At 44.4% G+C, this 21,372-nt stretch overlaps 1 protein-coding gene across 4 annotated transcripts; it reads left to right on the top strand.

Annotated features, from left to right (window-relative positions):
• The first annotated feature begins 686 nt into the window (after window positions 1-686).
• TACC3 (transforming acidic coiled-coil containing protein 3) lies at window positions 687-20,293 on the top strand. 4 transcript variants are annotated; one of them, XM_083502183.1, is made up of 16 exons: window positions 751-890; window positions 4,048-4,210; window positions 5,525-5,667; window positions 6,779-7,705; window positions 8,690-8,774; window positions 9,985-10,123; window positions 11,209-11,261; window positions 12,240-12,352; window positions 12,433-12,526; window positions 12,885-13,055; window positions 13,487-13,563; window positions 15,196-15,239; window positions 16,623-16,783; window positions 19,085-19,191; window positions 19,299-19,419; window positions 20,028-20,293. In XM_083502183.1, the coding sequence occupies exons 2-16, from the start codon at window positions 4,049-4,051 to the stop codon at window positions 20,091-20,093; spliced, it is 2,463 nt and encodes an 820-aa protein (XP_083358309.1). In that variant the 5' UTR covers window positions 751-890; window position 4,048; the 3' UTR covers window positions 20,094-20,293. The 4 variants fall into 4 exon arrangements, with proteins under 4 accessions (XP_083358311.1, XP_083358309.1, XP_083358308.1 ...); XM_083502182.1 differs by lacking the exon at window positions 751-890 and adding an exon at window positions 3,427-3,476; XM_083502185.1 differs by lacking the exon at window positions 6,779-7,705 and having other exon boundaries at window positions 687-890.
• The last annotated feature ends 1,079 nt before the right edge of the window (window positions 20,294-21,372 follow it).

Raw genomic sequence — 21,372 nt, 5'->3', positions numbered from 1 at the left:
GCTTGCTCCATAAAATATCACTGGTTTGCTCATTTCTATACATAGGGTGCCTACATTCTGCATGGACTGATTAATGTTAATAAAGCTATTGATAATTATTAGTAGTTTGTACCATATATTTACACCTATTGCTATTTCATGTTTCTAGAGACTAAATTATGAGTCTTTGTAAATTGTGTTTCTAAAGGGACTTTTGTTATTGCCAAATGCCAATGTGTTTGCATTATTAAGTTTGATATGAATAAAAAAATCATTTTAAGTTAGAGCTTCATAATTATTTCACTATTAATATGCTTCTTCTTAATTGTATTTCACTATTAATATACTTCTTCTTAACTACATTTCAGTTCAACCATTACTTTGATAAAATACATCTTTTGTTATGTGCAAATGGCTTTAGATACCTATTAGGTCCATCAATTCCCATATAGCATATTTCTAGTTACAGGCAGGCAGCCGTGTTGGTCTGCCCTAGTCGAAACAAAATAAAAAGGACGAAATTTTAAAATTCTGTTTAGACATTTAGCATATGTTCAGCACACAAAACAGCGGCGATTTGCTGTTGACAAAGGACAGCTGGACGTATAAAGCACCTTATTCCCTGCACTTAGCTTAGGAAATTGCACGGCAGGCGGTTGTGCGCATGCGTTAATAATATTAGGCAAGCTCCGCCTCCCCCGCCCACTGGGCTCGCTTTTCGTGCCTGCCACCGCCGCCTGCTCTCTTGGTTGGCCGGCGACAGGCCACGTGGCCTCTGACGCAACGCGGCGATGGGCTTTTTTTATTGGCGGAGGCGGGCCGACGCTGAAAATTTGAACGCGGCGGCGGCGGTTCCCTCAGTTGGTGAATAGGCGTCTCTCGGGTCGGCGAGTGCTTTGGAAGGGAGGCAGGTGAGCGGAGTCGGGCGGCGGTTTCTCCCTCAGGGAAGGCGGGGGAGGGGTGTTGGGGGGGCGGGAAAAGCCCCCCTTCGGTCTCCTAACCCTCCCGCTGGTTTTTGGGAGGAGGCTCCGGCCCCTGGTCCAGGCCCTCAGCGGAAAGAGGGAGGGCCGTGAGGAACGGGAAAGCGGCTGGAGGGGGTCGCGCCCCCCCAAAGGAGGAGGAACCTGTCTGCCTTGGTCCGTCTTGGGCTATTAGGCCTTAGCGTCGTCCCGTTTTTATTGCCTGCATTTTTTACCTCAAGGTGGCTTACAGAGAAAAGGAAGGCAGCTAAAAAGGCGGGGGGCAACATGTCTCTCTCTTTCTAGCCAGTTAAACATTAATGCAGTGGTACCTCGGGTTCCGCTAACCCAGAAATAGTGCTTCAGGTTAAGAACTTTGCTTCAGGATGAGAACAGAAATTGTGCTCTGGCGGTGCGGCGGCAGTAGGAGGCCCCATTAGCTAAAGTGGTGCTTCAGGTTAAGAACAGTTTCAGGTTAAGAACGGACCTCTAGAACGAATTAAGTACTTAACCCGAGGTACCACTGTACTTCGTATATGCATGCGTATATGTGCATAAAATATACCGTACAGATAATTGCAATGAGAACGGCCATGCTATAGTAATGAGGATAATGATTTATCCCCCACCCAGTGCCGGATTTACATAGAAGCTAAACAGGCTATAGCTTAGGGCCCCACTCTCTTGCGACCCCCCCCCAAAAAATGGATGTACATTTCCAAAATATAAGATAAGTTCAACAATTGTTGTTGTTGCAACAACAATTGTTGAACTTACCTTATATTTTGGAAATGTACATCCGGCCTTGGTCCGTCTTTGGCTATTAGGCCTTAACGTTGTCCAGTCCCCTGTCCCCCTCGCGCATTTTGACCTCAAGGTGACAGAGAAAAGGAAAGCAGCTAAAAACGGGGGGGATGGGCGGCATCTCTCTCTTTTTAACCAGTTAAACATTAATACTTCGTATATGTGCAAAAAATATACTGTACAGATAATGGGAATGAGAACGGCTATGCTATAGTAATGATTGTGGGAAAATGATTGCTTTAATTAATGATAATGATTTATACCCCACCTGGATTTACATAGAAGCTAAACAAGCTATAGTTAGGGCCCCACTCTCTTGCTCCCCCCCCCCAAAAAAAAATACAGGGGGGGAAACTGGTTGTACATTTCCAAAATATAAGTTCAACAATTACTATGGTAAAATACATGTTTTGTTTAGATACCTATTAGCTCCATAAATTACTATATAGCATATATTCAGCACCAAAAACAATGACAATTGGTTGTTGACAAAGTACAGCTGGACATATAAAGGGCCCCATTACCTTCAGTAGCTATGGGCCTCATCAAACCTAACTCTGGCCCTGACCCCACCCATTGGCTGGGTTTCCCCAGGCACTATGGGTGGCTCCCAATAGAATATTAAAAACTTGATAAATACATCAAACATTAAAAGCTTCCCTAAACAGGGCTGGCTTCAGATGTCTTCTAAAAGTCAGATAGTTGTTTTATTTTCTTAACATCTGAAGGGAGGACGTTCCACAGGGCTGGCGCCACTCCCCAGAAGACCCTCTGCCTGGTTCCCTGTAACCTCACTTCTAACAGTGAGGGAACCGCCAGAAGGCACTCGGAGCTGGACCTCAGTGTTCGGGCTGAATGGGGGTAGAGACGCTCCTTCAGGTATACGGTGGTGCCTCGCAAGACGAAAAGAATCCGTTCTGTGATTCTCTTCGTCTAGCGGTTTTTTCGTCTTGCGAAGCAAGCCCATTGAAGGATTAGCAGCTTTTAGCAGCTTATCTGCTGATCGGATCAGCTGATAAGCTGCTTAGCGGCTTAGAAAAAAAGGGGGGGGAATCCAGCAGGAACTCGCAAGACATTGTCGTCTTGCGAAGCAAGCCCATAGGAAATTCGTTTTGCGAAACACCTCCAAAACGGAAAACTCTTTCGTCTAGCAAGTTTTCCGTATTGCGAGGCATTCGTCTTGCGGGGCACCACTGTACTGGGCCGAGGCCATTTAGGGCTTTAAAGGTCAGCACCAACATTTTGACTTGTGCTCGGTAATGTACTGGGAGCAGTCTGTTCCCAAAAACCTGTTGGAACAAGGTGGTCTTCCCTTGGATATGCCGGCAGAAGGACAACAAGGAGGGAGCCAGTTTAGCTTCTCCTGGGGTGGCGTTTGAAAGCCATGTGGAGGCTAAGTGCCCTTTCAAACCACCACTTTCTTTTTTGTTCTTGTACGCCCGTACAGTGGTGCCTCGCAAGACGAAAAGAATCCGTTCTGTGATTCTCTTCGTCTAGCAGTTTTTTCGTCAAGCGGCTTAGAAGGGGGGGGGGGACCAGCAGGAACTCGCAAGACATTTTCATCTTGCGAAGCAAGCCCATAGGAAATTCGTTTTGCGAAGCACCTCCAAAACGGAAAACTCTTTCGTCTAGTGAGTTTTCCGTCTTGCGAGGCATTCGTCTTGCGGGGCACCACTGTAGTGACACCCTTGAAATGCTCCTGATCCAGGATCTAAGTTTCCTCTACTACAACTTGTAAGCCCAAAACACTGTACTGTAACTGGCTATTAGTTGGTTAACTTACTTTTTTTTATGGAGGGGGACGCCAGGATGTTCCTTTTTTTGTTTTGTTTTTTTTGTTTGTTTGTTTATTCACTTGTAAGGGATATCTATATATGTCCTTGATTTTTTTAAGAAAAGCCCTTCCACACCCACAGTCTCAAAACACCCTAAACTTACAGCCACAGCACCAAGTGAGAACATCCTACATTTGAAGAGATGCTTAATCTTGTTTTTGCAGTATTGCTTTTGGCAGCACAGCTTATACTTCATTGTGGCTTAGAATAGTGTCAATGGTAACCTGAGTGACACTGAATTTTGTTTACAAGAGCTCTACACTTTAGAGAACGGATGAGAAACTGGATTTCTGAGTACTTGCAGGACTACAACTCCCATCATCTCTGTCCATAGGAGTTGAGTCCAATAACTTGGAGAGCCACAGGGTTTGACATTGAGACCACAGGTTTCCTCCTAGAAGTATCCAGTTGCATTAAAACAACATTGTCAGCCTGGCTATGGTTGTTAACACCTTTGCTTTCATTTCTAGAATGAGTCTGCATACCTTAAGTGGAGATAACGGTAGCAACGACATAGCTGCTGAAAGCTGTGCCATACTTTTCACATCTCCAGAAGTTGTAGGCAGACCTTCTATTCTTCGCCCATCACAGAAAGAAAATGTGCCACCAAAGGGGATGGTGAAGCCTATGAAGGTATGTCTGCTGTTACTGTCCAGCATAATTTTCTGTGTTAAAGGCCTAGTTCAACGGGTTTCTTTGGTGACAAATACCGTATTTTTCGCTCTATTGGACGCAGTTTTCCCCCTCCAAGAATTGAGGGGAAGTGTGTGTGCGTCCTATGGAGCAAATGCAGGCTTGTTCCATAGCTGCGCGCAACCCGTCCGGCAGGGAGAGGCTGCGTGGGGCTAAAGAGGAAGCCAAAACAGCGAGCGGGATCCATCTCGCTCACTGCCTTGGCTTGTTCCATAGCTGCGCGCAACCCCTCCAGCAAGGAGAGGCTGCACGGGGCTATGGCTTCTTTAGCCCCACACAGCCTCTCCCGGCTGGGAGAGGCTGCATGGGGCTAAAGGGGAAGCCAAAACAGCGAGCGGGATCCATCCTGCTCGCTGCCTTGGCTTGTTCCATAGCTGCGCACAACCCCTCCAGCAAGGAGAGGCTGCACGGGGCTATGGCTTCTTTAGCCCCACACAGCCTCTCCCGGCTGGGAGAGGCTGCATGGGGCTAAAGGGGAAGCCAAAACAGCGAGCGGGATCCATCCTGCTCGCTGCCTTGGCTTGTGCCATAGCTGCGCACAACCCCTCCGGCAGGGAGAGGTTGTGCGCAGTCTGTACGCTGCTCTTTGGGGCTGGGGGGGGGAGACTTTTTTTCTTGATTCCCCCCCCCCCCCAAAAAAAAAACTGGGTGCGCCCTGTTGTGCGAAAAATACGGTACTTGTTTCACCAAGTGCACTGACAACAGCGAGCTGGCTCTTCAAGGGTCATGGACCAGCAGCAAGTGTAATGTATACACTGGCAATGGTCTTCATTGTAGGTATGTGTAACATGGAACCATGGAGAGGCATTACATGGCCCAAGCGTTTGATATTCAGGTCTCACTTTATTATGGGATAACTATAGCGGACAGACTTTGTAACTCATACGCAGAATTTCCCCAATTGTTACCACCATGCCTGTTGGGCGGTTGTGTTCCTTTACAGTGATGGGAATGTGAGGGAGGACTTATTATAGAACTCCTTTGAAATGTACCCATCACTGTAAAGGAACACAGGATCTCTGTTGCTTAGTACTTGTATTAGTACTAGCTCTGTTTAGTTTTTAATACTTCTAGTTGCTTAATATCTGTTCTTTATTAATCATATTTATGGGCATCTTTATTGATTCCTTGAGGGGCCTCCTTAGTGGAAAGGAAGGGTATCAATGCCCATGGATGTGCATGCATGTGTTCTCTCAGGGGTTTTTGTGTGTGTGCGCGCTTGCTCAAGTGATCTGTGCGACTTTCTCTTCCAAGGTAACTTTTCATACTCCTATGCGGGATTCTCAGACTCACAGAATCCTAAGTCCAGATAAAAGGAAGATTCCTGAAACACCTGTTATAGGAGGTGACTGCACAGACATCCCAGAGGATTTTGTCTTGTCTGCATCCAGTGCTGTGTGAGTAAATCAGATCCTCTTGATGTATTTTTTAAAAATTAAAACTAGAAAAGATTGTATGATGGCCCCTGTTCTCTAGAATACTCTCTTGCAGCTGTCTTTTCTGATTCATTGAGAGAGGTGACTGACTTTTTCTTCCTAGAAGCTGACAATTGAGATTTTACGGGAAGTGTTCCTTTTGGTCCTTCAAAGCTAAGAGCAGCAGCATTGACTTAAATGCTGGAACAGATTGTTGCACCAGCCCATGATTTCTGAAGGAGTCTTCCATTTGGTGACATTTTGGGGCATTAGAAATATTGAGTGGATATGTGAAGAGTGGCCTAAGTCTGCAGAAGTCATTCTCAAGGGTGTCATCTACAAGGTGGCAGTGAGTAGTGTCTAGTCCCACACTTAATTTAGGTGCAAGATACTGTTGATGGTGTAAACCTATGCCTATAATAGCCCAGACAAAATCGCCCACCACAAGTCATATACCTACACAACCCAGGATGTGTAGATGTCATACACTTAGACTTTGTGTAAGCTACTGACAAGTGCATGGTTCCACACCAATAATTGCCAAAATATGTACAAACTGACTCCTGAGTGTTGTGGGCGTGCACACCTCCATTCCTTATTTAGAGATAGTTTGTCTAATTTTGGCTTGGGCTCATACTTGGCAGTGTATTGTGCCCAGAGAATGCATTGAGGCACTTACCTGTAAATCTGGGTGCAGCATTTGGGGCAGCACAAAGCCTTCTTTTAGGGTGCACATACAGTGTCTTGCAACCAAATGAAGCATTGGGCAGGCCACTACTTATTGCCTTCTCATAGAAGACTCTCTCCTGTAGGTGTGGATATAGCATTTGAGGTGGCCAAAAGCTTGTTTTGGGGTATACATTTCCAGTTCCACATTGAATACAATGTAGAAGACAAACATTGAAAAACCTAAGTTTGACATAAATTTTCCAGTTTTGTGCCAAACAGAAGTGGATAGTAAATGCCCTGTTCGTAAGCATTGGGCTGCACCTAACAAAAGCCTCTTTTCCTGTGTGCCAAATGCGGCTCTTTTATTTTAATTATTCTTCAAAGGCCGTATTAACTAGCTAGTGATGGGTCTACCTTTCAACAGGAGTCAACAAACAGTTACCCTAGATGCTGATATTGCAAGTGAGAAGATAGAGGTGGAAGGAAAGGTAAATCCTGATTCTTCAGATGATGTAATGTCAGCAAAAAGCAAAGGAGCAAATATCCCTGACTTGCCTACTGACGACTTTGTGAAAATATCGTCTTTGGCACTGTTTGCTGCAGCTGAGAAACAGGATGGCGGTTCTCTTGATGCAGTTTGCCTGCCTCAGACTGCTACAGAGAACAATCCATCTGATGAGGAAACAGGTTGCAAAACCCCATCGGCAAACAATGGTGTGACAAAGCAATTTCTAAGCTCCGATTTGGCAACAGTTTCTAACAGAGTCTGCAAAACTCAGCCGTCGTCAATATCCCACATACAAAATTCTCCCTCGCAACACGTGCAAGGATCCTGTAGCTCTGAGAATGTCAGCTGCGGTGAAATAAAACCTTTTCAGACTGAGGAATCAGAGTGGCAACATTCCACAGCAGTGAACAGCATCTTGCCGGAGTGTGGGGGGGAGGTTCACGTAACAAAACCTGAGTTCATAAAACTGGAACCAGATATGCTTGAAAAGGCAACTAATAAGGTATCTCCAAGGAAACCAGGCAAGGGTGCTGAAATGAAGGTTCCTTCTGGGAAACCAGCTTCAACTCACAAAGTGCTGGAGGAAGCTGAAGAGAGAACCAACACTGCAACAAAGAGTTCTGTCCACAAAGCATCTTATAGCCTGGACTGCAATAAATTTGATGATCCTGACTTCAATCCATTAGGAGGTGTTTCAAAAATGCAAAATTCCCTTGAGTGTCCTATGCCCAGAACTAAAACAACAGATACCCAGGAGGATAGTATTTTGTCCAAAATACTTCAAGCACAGTTGCACAATCAACCGGATGACTTTGGAGCTGCAGAACTATTAAGTGAGAAATTGTAAGTATTTTAACACTAAATCTGGAGCAAATCCTGGGCTTGGGAAATGAAGTAGTACAAATTGAAAAAGCTTGCAACTTTATATCAATCCCAAAAACTAACAAGTTAGAGAACCCAAGACAGGTAGGGGAAGAAAACAGCATATATTGGAACTATTCAGGCTTCTCTTATCATTTCATGCTACTCAGTTCTGTGTAGTAGAACTAGCTAGAAACTGTTTAATAACATGCTTAAGGAAGATAGTGTTCATAAACAGTCTTGTTCTTCTCCAAGGACCTTAAGGTGGTGTGGTTAACATGTCACCCCCACAACTCTGTGGGGTATGCTAGACTGAGAGGCAGTGGCTGCCCCAAGGTCACCCAGTGTGCTTCAAGGCCAAGTGGGGATTTGAACCCTGGTTTTCCAGGTCTTAGTCTGACACTAGCGATTATCCCGCACATCAAAAGACAGGTTCTTGCTAAAAATGGTGGTGTTTTAAATATAGTACTATTGCATCTTGCATGGGCGTTGTGTTCTGTGGGTGGCATGTGTATATACAAAACTTCTATACTGTAACTACCCCCTTGGAACTGCCCCCACGACCATCCTTACCTTTCAAGGAAGGCAGGGAGCTTTTAAAATCTCCATCTTGCTTACTGGGCTCTGGGATGCTCCCATGTGATTTGCAGGACCATTTGAGCTCCTGCAAGAGCATCCCAGAACCCAGTGAGCAAGGCGGAGAGCTTAAAGCTCTTTCAGTGATGGGGAAAACCCAGGGGCACAAGAGGAGCTTTTTAGCTCTCTACCCTGCATGTGATTGATTTGTCGGATTGGGGTGCAAATAACCTGACTGCCTTTCTGCCATTCAAGATTGAAATTGTGCAAGTTATACTGTTTGTGCACAAAATTGAATTATAAAGTTATGGAAGGTAATTTATAAAGCACGTTGAACCAGGCTTTGTTAGCTGTCAGGTTCTATAACATATGCTGTCTTGTTCCCTATAGGAAAGAGAGTGATGAGCAGATTATAGCTGAAGATCAAGCTGTGGCTGAAGCAGAAACTCCAGCTGAACAGTCAGTGGATTTGATGGTATGATATGGCCCTGTGTACATTGTTATACTCAAAGCTGTGCATACTTGCCAAAATGGAAAACAAAACTGCACAAGCATTCAGTTTCAAAGCTGAATTCTGTCACCTGCATAGGCAAGTTTTGCATATGCTTGTAGTGGTTTTGAATCACCCCTGCTTGTTATGGTGAGTGAGAGGCACTATGCAGAGCAGGAAAGCCTATCTCAGTCTTGGTCGTTTGAAGTAAACACAAACATACTTCTGAGATTTCAACAGATGTACTACTTGGCCAATTTATTTTATTTAACAGATGTAAATACCACTTGATTGTAGTAAAACCTCTTCAGTGGTTTTAAAATAAACTTTGAAGTCCATGAAGCCTTAATGGCTAGAAATCCTGCCCTCTTTCTGGAAAGTTAAGATGCTCAGGATTCTGCACAGAATATCACATTCTGTACTTTTGGAATAATAAATGGTTCCTCTGTTTTTAACGGAGTATTGCATTTCCAAACAACAACAAAACCCCACCCTCTCCACTTCCCTCATTCAGATTCCAAAAGTAAAATTATTTGCTCTGGGAGGCATTAAAGTTATGTTAGTTTTATGCATTCTGTATGACTTCATGGAAAACGGAGCTTTGGCTACGTCTAACAATGCTGTCTACTTGGAAGTATGTTCCATTGCTTCCAGTGGGTCTAATTCCCAGGTAAATGGGTATAGGGTTGTAGTCACAGTCAGCAACAAAGTACTTTTAAGGCTCTCATAGGCAAATATTTGCCTTGCAAAATAGAATAATCCTGCTGCTACTGAGGTCTGTAGGTCATTTGTCTCATTTGATGCAGTGATATAATAGTCGTCACCATACTGCTATAGTAAAGTTTTTATTAATATTAGTTCATTCACCTTTTATAAGAAGACTTGTGGTATTTGAATAATAAATCCACGATCTTAAAGACCTTGTAATCAAGTTCCAGAATTCAAGGGAAAGCAATAATATTGCTAATATAACAACCTTGGGGAAGAAAAACACTTTTTAATGTAACACTACTTACATACAAAAAAGCAGCCGTCTGCAATGGCAAAATGACTTTAAAATGTGTTTATTGGTTTTTGAGAACTTGGTCCTCTGCCCCAAGCTACTCAGTAAAGTGAAGAGGAGCAATTACCCTACTGTGCGATTTATTTCATCTCTCCACTTTAAGGAATCTTTTCATTAAACTTTGCTTCTTAGGGTAACTTGTCTTTAAATGGAGAGATGCCTGGAGATGGCTTTTTGCTCCAGCCTTCTTGCGAAAAGCCTGCAACAGTAATGCATGAAAACAACCAGGTTGCAGATACAGAAAACGAAGAGTTCCGATCACCCTCAGAAGGTAAGAGTAGTTGGAACTATGGACCTTTTAGGCCCTTCTAATTATTGTGCAATTTTTTTTCTAGTTATACCTAATTTTGTTTCCCATGTTTGGGCAATTACATAGAGCACAAACAAACTGACATCATAAGTACAAATTACCAGATTTATTATAAAGATTTTGAGTGTCACCTAGCCCAACCCACTGCAAAGCAGGAATCTCAGCTAGATGACAGGTGGCCACCCAGCCTCTCCTTAAAAACCTCAAAGGAAGGGGAGTCCACCATCTTCCACTGTTGAACAGCTTTTACCTGATGTTCAGTAGGAATCTCCTTATAATCCATGGGTTTGCATCCTAACTACTAGAGCAGGAGAAAACAAGCTTGCTCCATCTTCCATGTGACAGCCCTTTAGATATTTGAAGATGGCTATCATATCTCCTCCTCCTATGAGGACCGCTTTGCAGGCGTTTGTCTTAAGGATCCGCCCCCCAAAAAATCAGTGTGCAAATATTTGTCGATAAAGCACTATTGTGGCTCTGTCTTCATGTGCTACCCTGATTGGAGGACAGACTACTGCCATTCTCAAAGTTCTGCAAATCACTTGGAGCATGCCTAGTATAGCTTTTTATTCATTTATATATAGCTTAATTCTAAAAATAATAAACTTCTAAATAGTTTACCAATATGTGCTTCTAGCTTTCACTGAAGTTCCAGGCACAGCCATGGATCCAGTAAATGTCTCCACCAAGCCAGGGGCTGGGAACCTGTAGCCTGTCAGATTCTGATAATTGACCACAGGCTCCCCATCCCTCATCTAGCCACATGTGACTCCAAAAGTTTTCAAAATAATGTTAGATCTGAACCTTTGACGAATTATCTGTTCCTTCATGATTAAATCATAAGTTAAATTAATTTAAATGAAAAGTAGAAAGAGCTCAACTGTGCCTAGTAACTCCCACAAGGTGCACAGGCTACTAAAAATTGCAGGAAGATGTGCTTGCACTTCTCATCTCCAGAAAGGACTATCTTATCTTTGCCCATGCTACTTCTAGTTTTAATAACATAAAAACCATTGCTTTCTGCATTTATTAACACATTTGCTTAGTTCTAGGACTCAATATTGAAGTGGACTATCTGGAGCAATTTGGAAGGGCCTCAGTAAGTAACCATTATGTGAACTGATTTTAAGATTTTTACAGCATTGAGCTTACTATACTAGAACAGTCTATAAAAGAGAGTTAAAGGTATTTCAAGCAGAGGAGACTTTGGCTGGAGTAGATACTCCTAAGGATCTGAAGGCAATTGCAGAGGAGAGCTCTAAACGTCTACCTACCAATATAAACTCAGTGTTATGTATATTTTCTCATTTACACAAGAGCTAAACTTGCTCTGTGGCAAAACACTGCCCTGTCTTCATTCTCTTCCAGTTAAACTACCGTATTTTTCGCCCTATAGGACGCACTTCCCCCCTCCAAAAATGAAGGGGAAATGTGGGTGCGTCCTATGGGGCGAATGCAGGCTTTCATTGAAGCCTGGAAAGCGAGAGGGGTCGGTGCGCACCGACCCCTCTTGCTCTCCAGGCTTCAGGAAGCTATCCGCAAGCCGTGGGAGCCCGGCGTGAAGTTGCGCAGCTCTCCTACGGCTTGCGGAGAGCTGCCTGAAGCCTGGGGCACGCTGAGTTCAGGCTTCGAGCTTCGCGCAGCTCTCCGCAAGCCGTGGGAGAGATGTGCAACTTCGGGCAGATATCCGCAAGCCTGGGGAGATCGGCGCGACTTCCCTCCGGGCTCCCTAGGCTTGCAGATAGCAGCCTGTTCTGGGCTCGGGGGAAGCTCGGGCTTCCCATGCCTTGGGGGGAAATAATATATTTTTATTTCCCCCCCCCCCCAAAAAAAAACTAGGTGCACCCTATGGGCCGGTGCGCCCTATGGGGCGAAAAATACGGTATATGCTGCTTAAATCACAAAACAGATATAGAAGAATCTACTTTTATTGGGTTGTTTTAGAATTGTATCAAAACTTCCTTGGTTGTGAGATGCTCTTTAATACAACTTGGAAGATCTGTACCCCAAACAATCACATCTTTGGCTGACTGACTTGTGCCTGTACGTCGCTTACTTACAAATTCCTTCCCTATAGTTTAAAGAATCTGTCTTGAGGAAGCAATCTCTGTACTTGAAATTTGATCCACTGCTCAATGAAAGCCCTAAGAAAAGTGCTCCTGGTGCAAATGAACATGCAGTTCGAAATGGGTAAGCATTCAATTTTTAGTGCTCTTCAATTTTGGAGCCTATTTAGGATTGTTTCAGTATTTTTTCTTATTTTAAATTAGACCATCTAGAGAAATGGCAGTCAATGAAATAAAAACATCTAAACCTGAAGAAAAGGCATTGGGACTAGACCTTTTAGGAGCTTCAACAAATCTGGTAAGTGCCATCTAAATATCTCCAGTAGTTTGCAGATACAGGTGGTTTGTAATTTTTTTAAAAAAGATCAGCACATTGGCTCAGTTCAGAAATAGTATGAAATCATGGTTTCCTGTTTTGTGAATGAGCCATGGTGAACCTCAGGCTTGCATGCTGGAAGAGGTCAGAAGCATTACATTTTAAACTCAAATGAACCAACTACGGTTTTTTAAAACCGTTTAGACATCAAGGGACAGTTTAGACATCAAGGGAACTATGGTTTGTCTGATTCAGCTTGATGCATCTTAGAGTATCTGTTAGCACAAAAATGCATTATAAAAGTATCACATGTAAATGTGTTTTTAAATTCTTGTCACAGGCCAGAGGTTCTCCAGATATTCCAACCACTAAGGATATTTCATTTTTGCCTTCTGCGCTGCCTACTGAGGCTATTGTGGAAGTGTTGAAATACACTCAGCAAGACATGGATACAGCTATCGAAAGGGTTAAACTTGAGAAGGACGCGGTTATCAAAAAGCTTACTTCCGAGGTGAGAACATGGGAAGGAATATTTGAGTTGATACTATTTAGAAAAATACTGTTTAGAATGGCTTTTGATTTCCTGCTGACCGGTAACATTTGCCCACTTTGCAAGACTTTTCTGCAGATTTTCTTTACCAATGGGAGTTTTCAAACTGATCTTTGGAATACTAATCAAATTAGTTCCATCTAATGCTCCTGATCAATATAAACCACCAGTGTCATTTATTTTTGCTTTTTTCCTTGGGTGATTATAAATAAATGGCTTCCTCAAATGCCCATACAAAAGAGAGTAAGCTTCCTTATCAAATGGTACAGTTGTCCTTAAGGTAGAATGAGGTCTAGCCAAGGACATTTCTGGATGTTGCTTTGATTCTAGCCCAGATCTAAAGTGACATCCATTACTGTTACGCTCTCATTTTGGGGACCTTGTGGTTTCAGGTACAAGAAAAGGAGATGGAAGCTTTGGAATGGGAAAGGAAGCATCACAAGATCTATTTGGAAAACAAAGAAATGGGGTAGGTGTACAACTGGGATACAGAAGCATGTTCTACGGTTGCTTTCTCACAAGACTTAAATACCACCAAATACGGTGGTGCCCGGCAAGACGAATGCCTTGCAAGACGGAAAACTCGCTAGACGAAAGAGTTTTCCGTTTTGGAGGTGCTTCGCAAAACGAATCTCCTATGGGCTTGCTTCGCAAGACGACAATGTCTTGCGAGTTCCTGCTGGGTTTTTTTCCTCTTCCCCCCCCCCTTTTTCTAAGCCGCTTATCAGCTGATCCGATAATCCGATAATCTGTCAATGGGCTTGCTTTGCAAGACGAAAAACCGCTAGACGAAGAGAATCACAGAACGGATTCTTTTCGTCTTGCGAGGCACCACTGTATCCATTTCAACTGGTATCTGACCGCTTTGGAACTGAAGCTTCCTCTTCCTTCCTGGTAGGCAACAAGTGCTGTCTCCTTGGGCAGTACCTGATACCTGTTGGACTGACTGGGATAATTGTTCTGCCCAAGGTGCCTCTGTCATTGCTGCCTCCTCACCTTTGATTCCTCCTAAACTTCTTTCCCCTCAGCTGTTGAACTGTTTTGGCTCTGCTGATGCGGCAAAAGTGCCAGGCATGCCTCGGGCTTCCCGTGAGCCTCGCTCTGAGAAATGCCTGGGGCCCTTCCTTGGAGCAAGGCATTCTGGGCAACGTGGCCTAGGAGGGGTCCTGTGCATAGCTGTCAACTTCCAGATTTGAAAATAAGGGACCAGCAGCCTCGAAAATAAGGGATTTTGCTGTTGTAAAGAGTTACATACATTGGTAGGATTGACAGATGCTGTCAATACAGCATGAGGCGGTTGCGGCGGCGCCATGGCCACTGAAGCGCCACCCTTCTGCATCCCTCCCCATCCCCTCCTCCCTCAGGCCGCCGCCTCAGCTGCCACCACTGCTGCCGCCTCCGGGCTTGCGGACAGCATGGGCAAGAGTCTCCCTCCCCTCCCTCACTTGGGCAGGGAAGGGCCGATGGTATTCCTCGCGCCAGGATGACTGCACCAGCGCGCACTCTCTCTCACAGTGGAGGACCCTGAGCCACTGCTTCCCTCCCGAGCCGGGCGAGCATGAAACCCGGGAAATTTAAGGGACATCATCAATAAAGGACAGCAGTGGGACACGGCGCTGGGATAAGGGAGTTTCCCCCCAAATAAGGGACGGTTGACAGCTATGGTCCTGTGCTGCTGAAGCTTTGCTAATTATTAAAGTAATTTTGAGTCAGGGCATTGGTCCATCTTGCCCAGGATCCTCTGCCCTGACTGGCAGCTGCTTTCCAGGGTTTCAGGCGGGCCATGTTTCACTATTGCCAAGTGAAATACCTGTTTTGGTCTAGATCCTCCATGAGTTGCCTAACTTTATTAGGACCATTTTTGTTAGGAGGGGCAAATTATTTTTATTTGCGGCTTATCTCAAAAGGAGGGGGAACTGTCACCACTACCACTACAATGGAGATTTAAAAAATGTAATTAAAAACAGCAACAGACAAATAGTCACCCTGTGCAAGATGACCTTTCTTCAAGTAGAAGAGCATTCATGGGAAGCTTAGTGTTCTGGGTCATTAGTGATCTTTCTTGCTATACATATTAAAATAAGCTCTTTCTCTTTTTTAGAACAATTGTTGCGGAGTTTGAAGTTACCGTAGCACAAGTGATGGGTAAGTACAAATTACAAAAGCATGAAGACGGGGGCGGGGGTGCTTTGTACTGAATCATACCGCTGTTTTATCTGGCCAGAACTATATGCTGACTACCAGCAGCTTTCAAAGGCTCCCAGCCAGATGTGAGGAGTTGTTGTTTGTTTGTTTGTTTGTTTGGAGGCCTGGTACAACCAAGGCATTCAACTTTCGAAACTTTGTGTGTAAAGCTTGTGCTCTACCATTGTGTATTCCTGCTCCAAAGATGTGTTTGAGAGTCTCCAGCTCCATTCTTGCCAAACTTTTCAAAGACTAGGAAAGCACATGAATTGAGAATCACAGAAGTATGGGACAGCAGCAGAGATTCGAGATTACTTGATATTGGCTTAGCCCAGTCTTTCTCAAACATGGTCCCCCAGATGTACAGCTTCCATCATCCCTAGCTATCAAGACCAGTCAGGGATGAAGGAAGTTGTAGTCCAACAACATCTGGGGGGGGGCATGTTTGAGAGAGGCTGGCTTAGCCCATCAACTTAATTTGGAAGAAATTGACTGTCAGTCTTTGGTATACTCTCTCTATATATATTTTAAAAAAACCAAAGTGTTGTTTCCAAGACAAATACATAAATATAGTATGCAATCATCCACATGACATCAAAAACAAACTAGGGAAAAAAAATTATGTTAGAGATTAAGCCTCACATCCACAAGGAATAGTTCAATCTAAGTGTTAAGATGATTGCTCCATAGTGGCTGCTTCTATTAATGAACTTGAACTTGGACAGGGTGGGGAATCTGACCCTCCAGATGTTGCTTCCATTAGCCCTAGCCAGCATGGCAAATGGTCAGGGATAATGGGGACTGGAGTCCAGGAACATGTGGTTCTCCCACTCTTCTAAGCCTAGGGACAGTATTAATTTGTATATTTCATTATTATAGGCTAATGTCCTCTTAAGACACTGAAAACTAGTGAGGCCTAGCTGCTGACAGAAGCCAGTTTTATATGCATTATTGGAATATGAACTTAAGAGGAAGCTGTTCAAACAATGCAGGGTTTCTGAAACTTGGGTCTCCAGCTATTTTTGGACTACAATTCCCATCACCCCTTATCATTGGTCTTGCTAGCTCAGGATGATGGGAGTTGTAGTTCAAAAAGGAGCTGGAGCCCTGAGTTTCAGAAACCCTGTTCTATTTTGTTGCACATTGTGTCCTAAATTCTGCACCATGGAATCTATATCTGACATTTCTGAATATCTGCAGACTTTCTCGAGGTTTCTTGAAAACTGCCTCTCCTAAGACATGGGGGTAATGGGGCGCTTCTGCACAAAGATCTCTGAACTGTTGTCTGTTTTGGATCCTAGAGAGCAAGCAGTGCATTTCATTTGTATCTATCTGTTTCTCTAGAGAATTCCCAGAAAGAAAAGGAGCTTGCCCAGAAAGAACTGCAGAAAGTACTGGATGAAAAACGGCAGATTAGCTCTGATCTGAATTCGGTGGAAAAATCATTGTCTGAGCTCTTCAAACGATTTGAAAAGCAGAAGGAGGCAATAGAAGGATATCAGAAAGTGAGCATTTCTAACTCTGCCAGCCACTTATGTTTCTTGTTTCTTTAAACACGGGTCTCCCACTGTGGCGTTCGTACAGAGCCCCCGGTCATTTCATGGACTATTGGCCTGTACACCACTGCTTTATTCTTCCGCTGCCACCAACCAGGTTTCTTCTGGTGAAATACTGAGTCTCAGTCAGGTTGTAAAGTCGTCAACGAAGATTAAAGTTTATTGAAGAACAAACAAGTTTTAAATATGTTCAGAACGGTTTCTCAAATGCGCACCCTTAACTAGATGTGGCACTATCTCACTGTCACACTCTTCTCTCTCAGTTCTATCCCTGTCTCTCACTCCATCTGTCACAACTGCTATGACTCCTATCTACCAATGGTAAAACTCCTGGGCTGAGCCTCAAAACCAGGTAGGCTCTGCCCCTGAGCTTTCTCATTGGTCAATCTACATTAACCATTTCCATCCCCCTGTACAATCATAGTCACAAGGAGTGGGTAAACGCCACACCCACCTTTGCAACTCTTAAGCCTGCAAAGCCAATGTGTATCCCTGATTACACATTGCATTTCAACACGTATGTAACAACTATAACTGTGGAGGCATGCTATTTTGAGATCCTGTTATGAAGACTGCACTGTATTTTAATTACCAAGGGGGGAAACTTGGCAAGCGTGACATCTTTGGTTGAAAATAAATTCATTTACTACTACAAACAGCAAAATAATTGCAGAGTCAAATGTAAAGCAGCAGTCTCCCAACTTTTTGGACCAGGGCTGGATGGGGGCGATAGCATAAGAAAACTGGAGATACAGTGGTACCTAGGGTTAAGTATTTAATTCTTTCCGGAGGTCCGTACTTAACAAGAAACTGTTCTTAACCTGAAGCACCACTTTAGCTAATAGGGCCTCCTGCTGCCGCCACACCACCGGAGCACGATTTCTATTCTCATCCTGAAGCAAAGTTCTTAACCTGAAGCACTATTTCTGGGTTAGCGGAGCCTGTAACCTGAAGCACATGTAACCCGAGGTACCACTGTACTGCAGTCATCGCTGCTTTCCCAATCCCAGGCAGCCTCATGTTTGACATGGGAAGTTGCTTATGTCCTGCTGGTCGTAATTGTGGGGATCATACAAAATCAATCAATCTCTCTTCTCCTCCTCTCTCTCTCTCACTCTCTCACACACACACTTGCTGTCTAATACAGAGCATTTCTCAGTACCAGGAAAAATATACAGTGGTGCCCCACCAGACGAATGCCTCGCAAGACGAAAAACTCGCTAGACGAAAGAGTTTTCCGTTTTGGAGGTGCTTCGCAAAACGAATCTCCTATGGGCTTGCTTCGCAAGACGACAATGTCTTGCGAGTTCCTGCTGGTTTTTTTCCCTCCCCCCCCCCCTTTTTCTAAGCCGCTTATCAGCTGATCCGATCAGCAGATAAGCAGCTAAAAGCCGCTAATAGCGCTAAGCCGCTTATCAGCTGATCCGATCAGCAGATAAGCCGCTAATCCGTCAATGGGCTTGCTTCGCAAGACGAAAAAAACCGCTAGACGAAGAGAATCACAGAACGGATTCTTTTCGTCTTGCAAGGCACCACTGTACAAGGTGGCCACTATTTAGTTAGTTTACTGCTCTTCATCCATAGATTTTTCTTACACCAATACAGCAAAAGCTGCACCTGCTTTTCTCCCTCTCTTGTGCAGGTGATGCGTACGGACCACACAGCAACCTCCCCCACACAACACAACTCCCCCTCTCCGCCCATGTGCATTTCCCTTAATCACACACAGAGCATATTTTAGCAAAACCCTCTGGATGAAGAGCTGCTATTCTACCCACCCACCCCCCATACAACCCCTCCCAAACTATTCTTAAAAACAAACCAGAAAAACACAAGGACACTCGCGGGTGCTACATTGCCAATCCCTCCCTTAAAGGACCATACATCAGTAATGCTAGATGAGCTTCATTGGTGCCAAATGTAGTATTTGCTGAGATGTTAGTTCTGGACAGGAAACTAAAGAAACTGTATGGAAGGTTCTCTGTTATCCCAAATGTCTTAAAGTGTTATTACTTGATATAGCACAGGGGGCACACATGCATTCAACCTGTTTTCTTCTGAATACAAACAGAATAGCTTTCTATATTTCAATGCACTTGTAGAGGTTTTAACAGAATTTTGCTGAATGTGTAATTTGTGGTGTTGGTGTAGATTCTACTTTTTGACAGATCAAGATTTGGGCTTGCCCTCGCAATTAGTTTTAAGAGGTCCTCTCTCCTCTGAAATGGCCTGGGTTTTTTTTTCTTCTAGAATGAAGAGGCTTTGAAAAAATGTGTTGAGGATTACAATACAAGGCTTAAGAAGGAGGAACAGAAATATCAAGCATTGAAGGCCCACGCAGAAGAAAAGCTATGCCGGTGAGTAATGAGGTGTTGGGATCCGGCCGTCTTTCAGATTGCAGTGCATTTAAGTAACGCGCCCGCGTTATCTAAGAAGCTAATACGCCTGAATGCCTTTTTGACAGGGCAAATGAAGAGATTGCCCAAGTACGAAGCAAAGGCAAAGCCGAAGAGGCAGCGCTCCAAGCCAGTTTGCGCAAAGAACAGATGAGAGCCCAATCGCTAGAGAGCAGCCTTGAGCAAAAGGTCAGTCTTAAATTCTCATTGGAGGCTTGGGACTGTTAGTGGTGGTTCAAGCAGAGGAGTGGAGGGGCCGCCTTCCAAAGGCTTTGCCGCTTGCAAATTAAATCCATACCTGCAAAACACATCTGAAATCTGTATTATATGAAAATCTGCTGGACCCAAATTGCATGTCATCTAGGCTACTCATTAGCTCCAGCTGAGATCCCTGAAATGAAACAAGAATGCTGTGATTTGTGTACTCCAGACACAAGCACCTCTCAGGCTTCTCCTTCAGCTTTCATTTTGCTACTTAAAAATGAGGCCCACTGTGCAAACTACAGTGGTACCTCGGATTACATACACTTCAGGTTACAGACTCCGCTAACCCAGAAATGGTGCTTCAGGATAAGAACAGAAATTGTGCTCCGGTGGCATGGCAGCAGCAGGAGGCCCCATTAGCTAAAGTGGTGCTTCAGGTTAGGAACAGTTTCAGGTTAAGTACGGACCTCCGGAACGAATTAAGTACTTAACCCGAGGTACCACTATATTCTAATCTGTAAAAATATGGGTGACTTTTCTGAATATTTGTGCAACTCCTACAGTCTCTGATATGTCTCCTTCTCTTTTCACAGACAAAGGAAAACAACGAACTCACAAAAATCTGTGAAGACTTGATTTCTAGGATGGTGCAAAAATGAGCGAAATTGTTTCGTAACACAATTCCTGTTTTATTTCTAATTTCACAAGTCTGTGCTTTGAATAGTTTAATTACAAAAAATAACTACTAACTTACTTGCACTGATTTGTCTATTAATGTTGGTTTTTATGAGATACAAAAAACGACTGAATGCCCATGCCTGTATTTTTGTATGTAAATAAAGCTTTTTGTGCACTTTGAGGTTTTGGTTTGGTTTTTAACTCTCCTGTAATGACAAGTGCCCTGCAGATTGCTTTCCTCTTACTCAGACTACAATTTGTTTCTCTTGCTACCTGGTAGATCTAGACAGCCTCCAAAGGTGTTGCTTCCCGTGTGAAAGGAAATTGCAAGATTTCCCCCCCCCCCCTTTCATGGAAAACTAAATGAGCACCCTCTTGTTGACTGAAGAATAGCAGTGGCTCTGAGTGATTTGTGAAAGCAGAGTGTGTTGAAGGGCCATTCTGCAGTGTGTTCCTCTTGTACAACCCCATGGAAATAATATGGGCTGGGAATTCTTTCAGAACTAACCTTATATACCGTATTTTTTGCTCCATAGGACGCATCTTGTTTTAGGGGGGGGGGAGAACAAGAAGAAAAAAATTCTCCCCCTCTGCCCAGTGCCCCTTCAGCGAAGCGGCAGGAGGCGCTGCGCAGAGAGGGGGAGAATCCCCCCCCTTGTTTTCCCCCTCTAAAACAAGGTGCGTTCAGGCGGCTACCTTGGAAGCCTGGAGAGCGAGGGGTCGGTGCGCACCGACCCCTCTCGCTCTCCAGGCTTCAGGTTTCTTTGACCTTTAGCCCCGCGCACGCTCTCCTGCCTGGTGAGGTGGCGCGCGGCTATGGCAATACCCCCACCTCCCGCAAAAGCCCACAGGACCCGTGCAAGGAGCGCGTGGCTCCTGTGGGCTTTTGTACGAGGAGGGAGAAGGGACTGACTGGCCGCGTCAGTCCCTTGTCCCTCCTGAGGAAAAGCCTGCAAGAGCCACGCGGAGCTTGTGTGCGGCTTTTGGGGGCTTTTCCTGTCTGCCTCCCCCCTACATTCACTCCATAGGACGCACACACATTTCCCCTTCATTTTTGGAGGGGGAAAAGTGCGTCCTATAGAGCGAAAAATACGGTACTTAAATGAAATGTTCCAGTTTGAACAAACTGACTGGTGTAGTATGTGGACGGGGGGGGGGGGGGGAGTTTTACTTTGGACAAGATTATGTTGCATAGCTGGTATTTAAAAGTCTAAGATTAGCCCGCAGCTTTCGCCCCTATGCTGGAGGGGCTATGACTGT

Source organism: Podarcis liolepis (genome assembly GCF_965112155.1).
Source record: "Podarcis liolepis genome assembly, chromosome: 5".
NCBI lineage: Eukaryota > Metazoa > Chordata > Lepidosauria > Squamata > Lacertidae > Podarcis > Podarcis liolepis.
This window is presented reverse-complemented; position numbering and strand designations above follow the sequence as displayed.

Excerpts from the sequence above, each read along its gene's own strand:
- TACC3 (XM_083502182.1), top strand. The coding sequence starts at position 3,436 with ATGCTCCTGATCCAGGATCTAAGTTTCCTCTACTACAACTT. Across the intron at positions 10,124-11,208 it reads GTTCCGATCACCCTCAGAAG|TTCTAGGACTCAATATTGAA; the intron begins GTAAGAGTAGTT and ends ACATTTGCTTAG. Across the intron at positions 12,353-12,432 it reads GAACATGCAGTTCGAAATGG|ACCATCTAGAGAAATGGCAG; the intron begins GTAAGCATTCAA and ends ATTTTAAATTAG.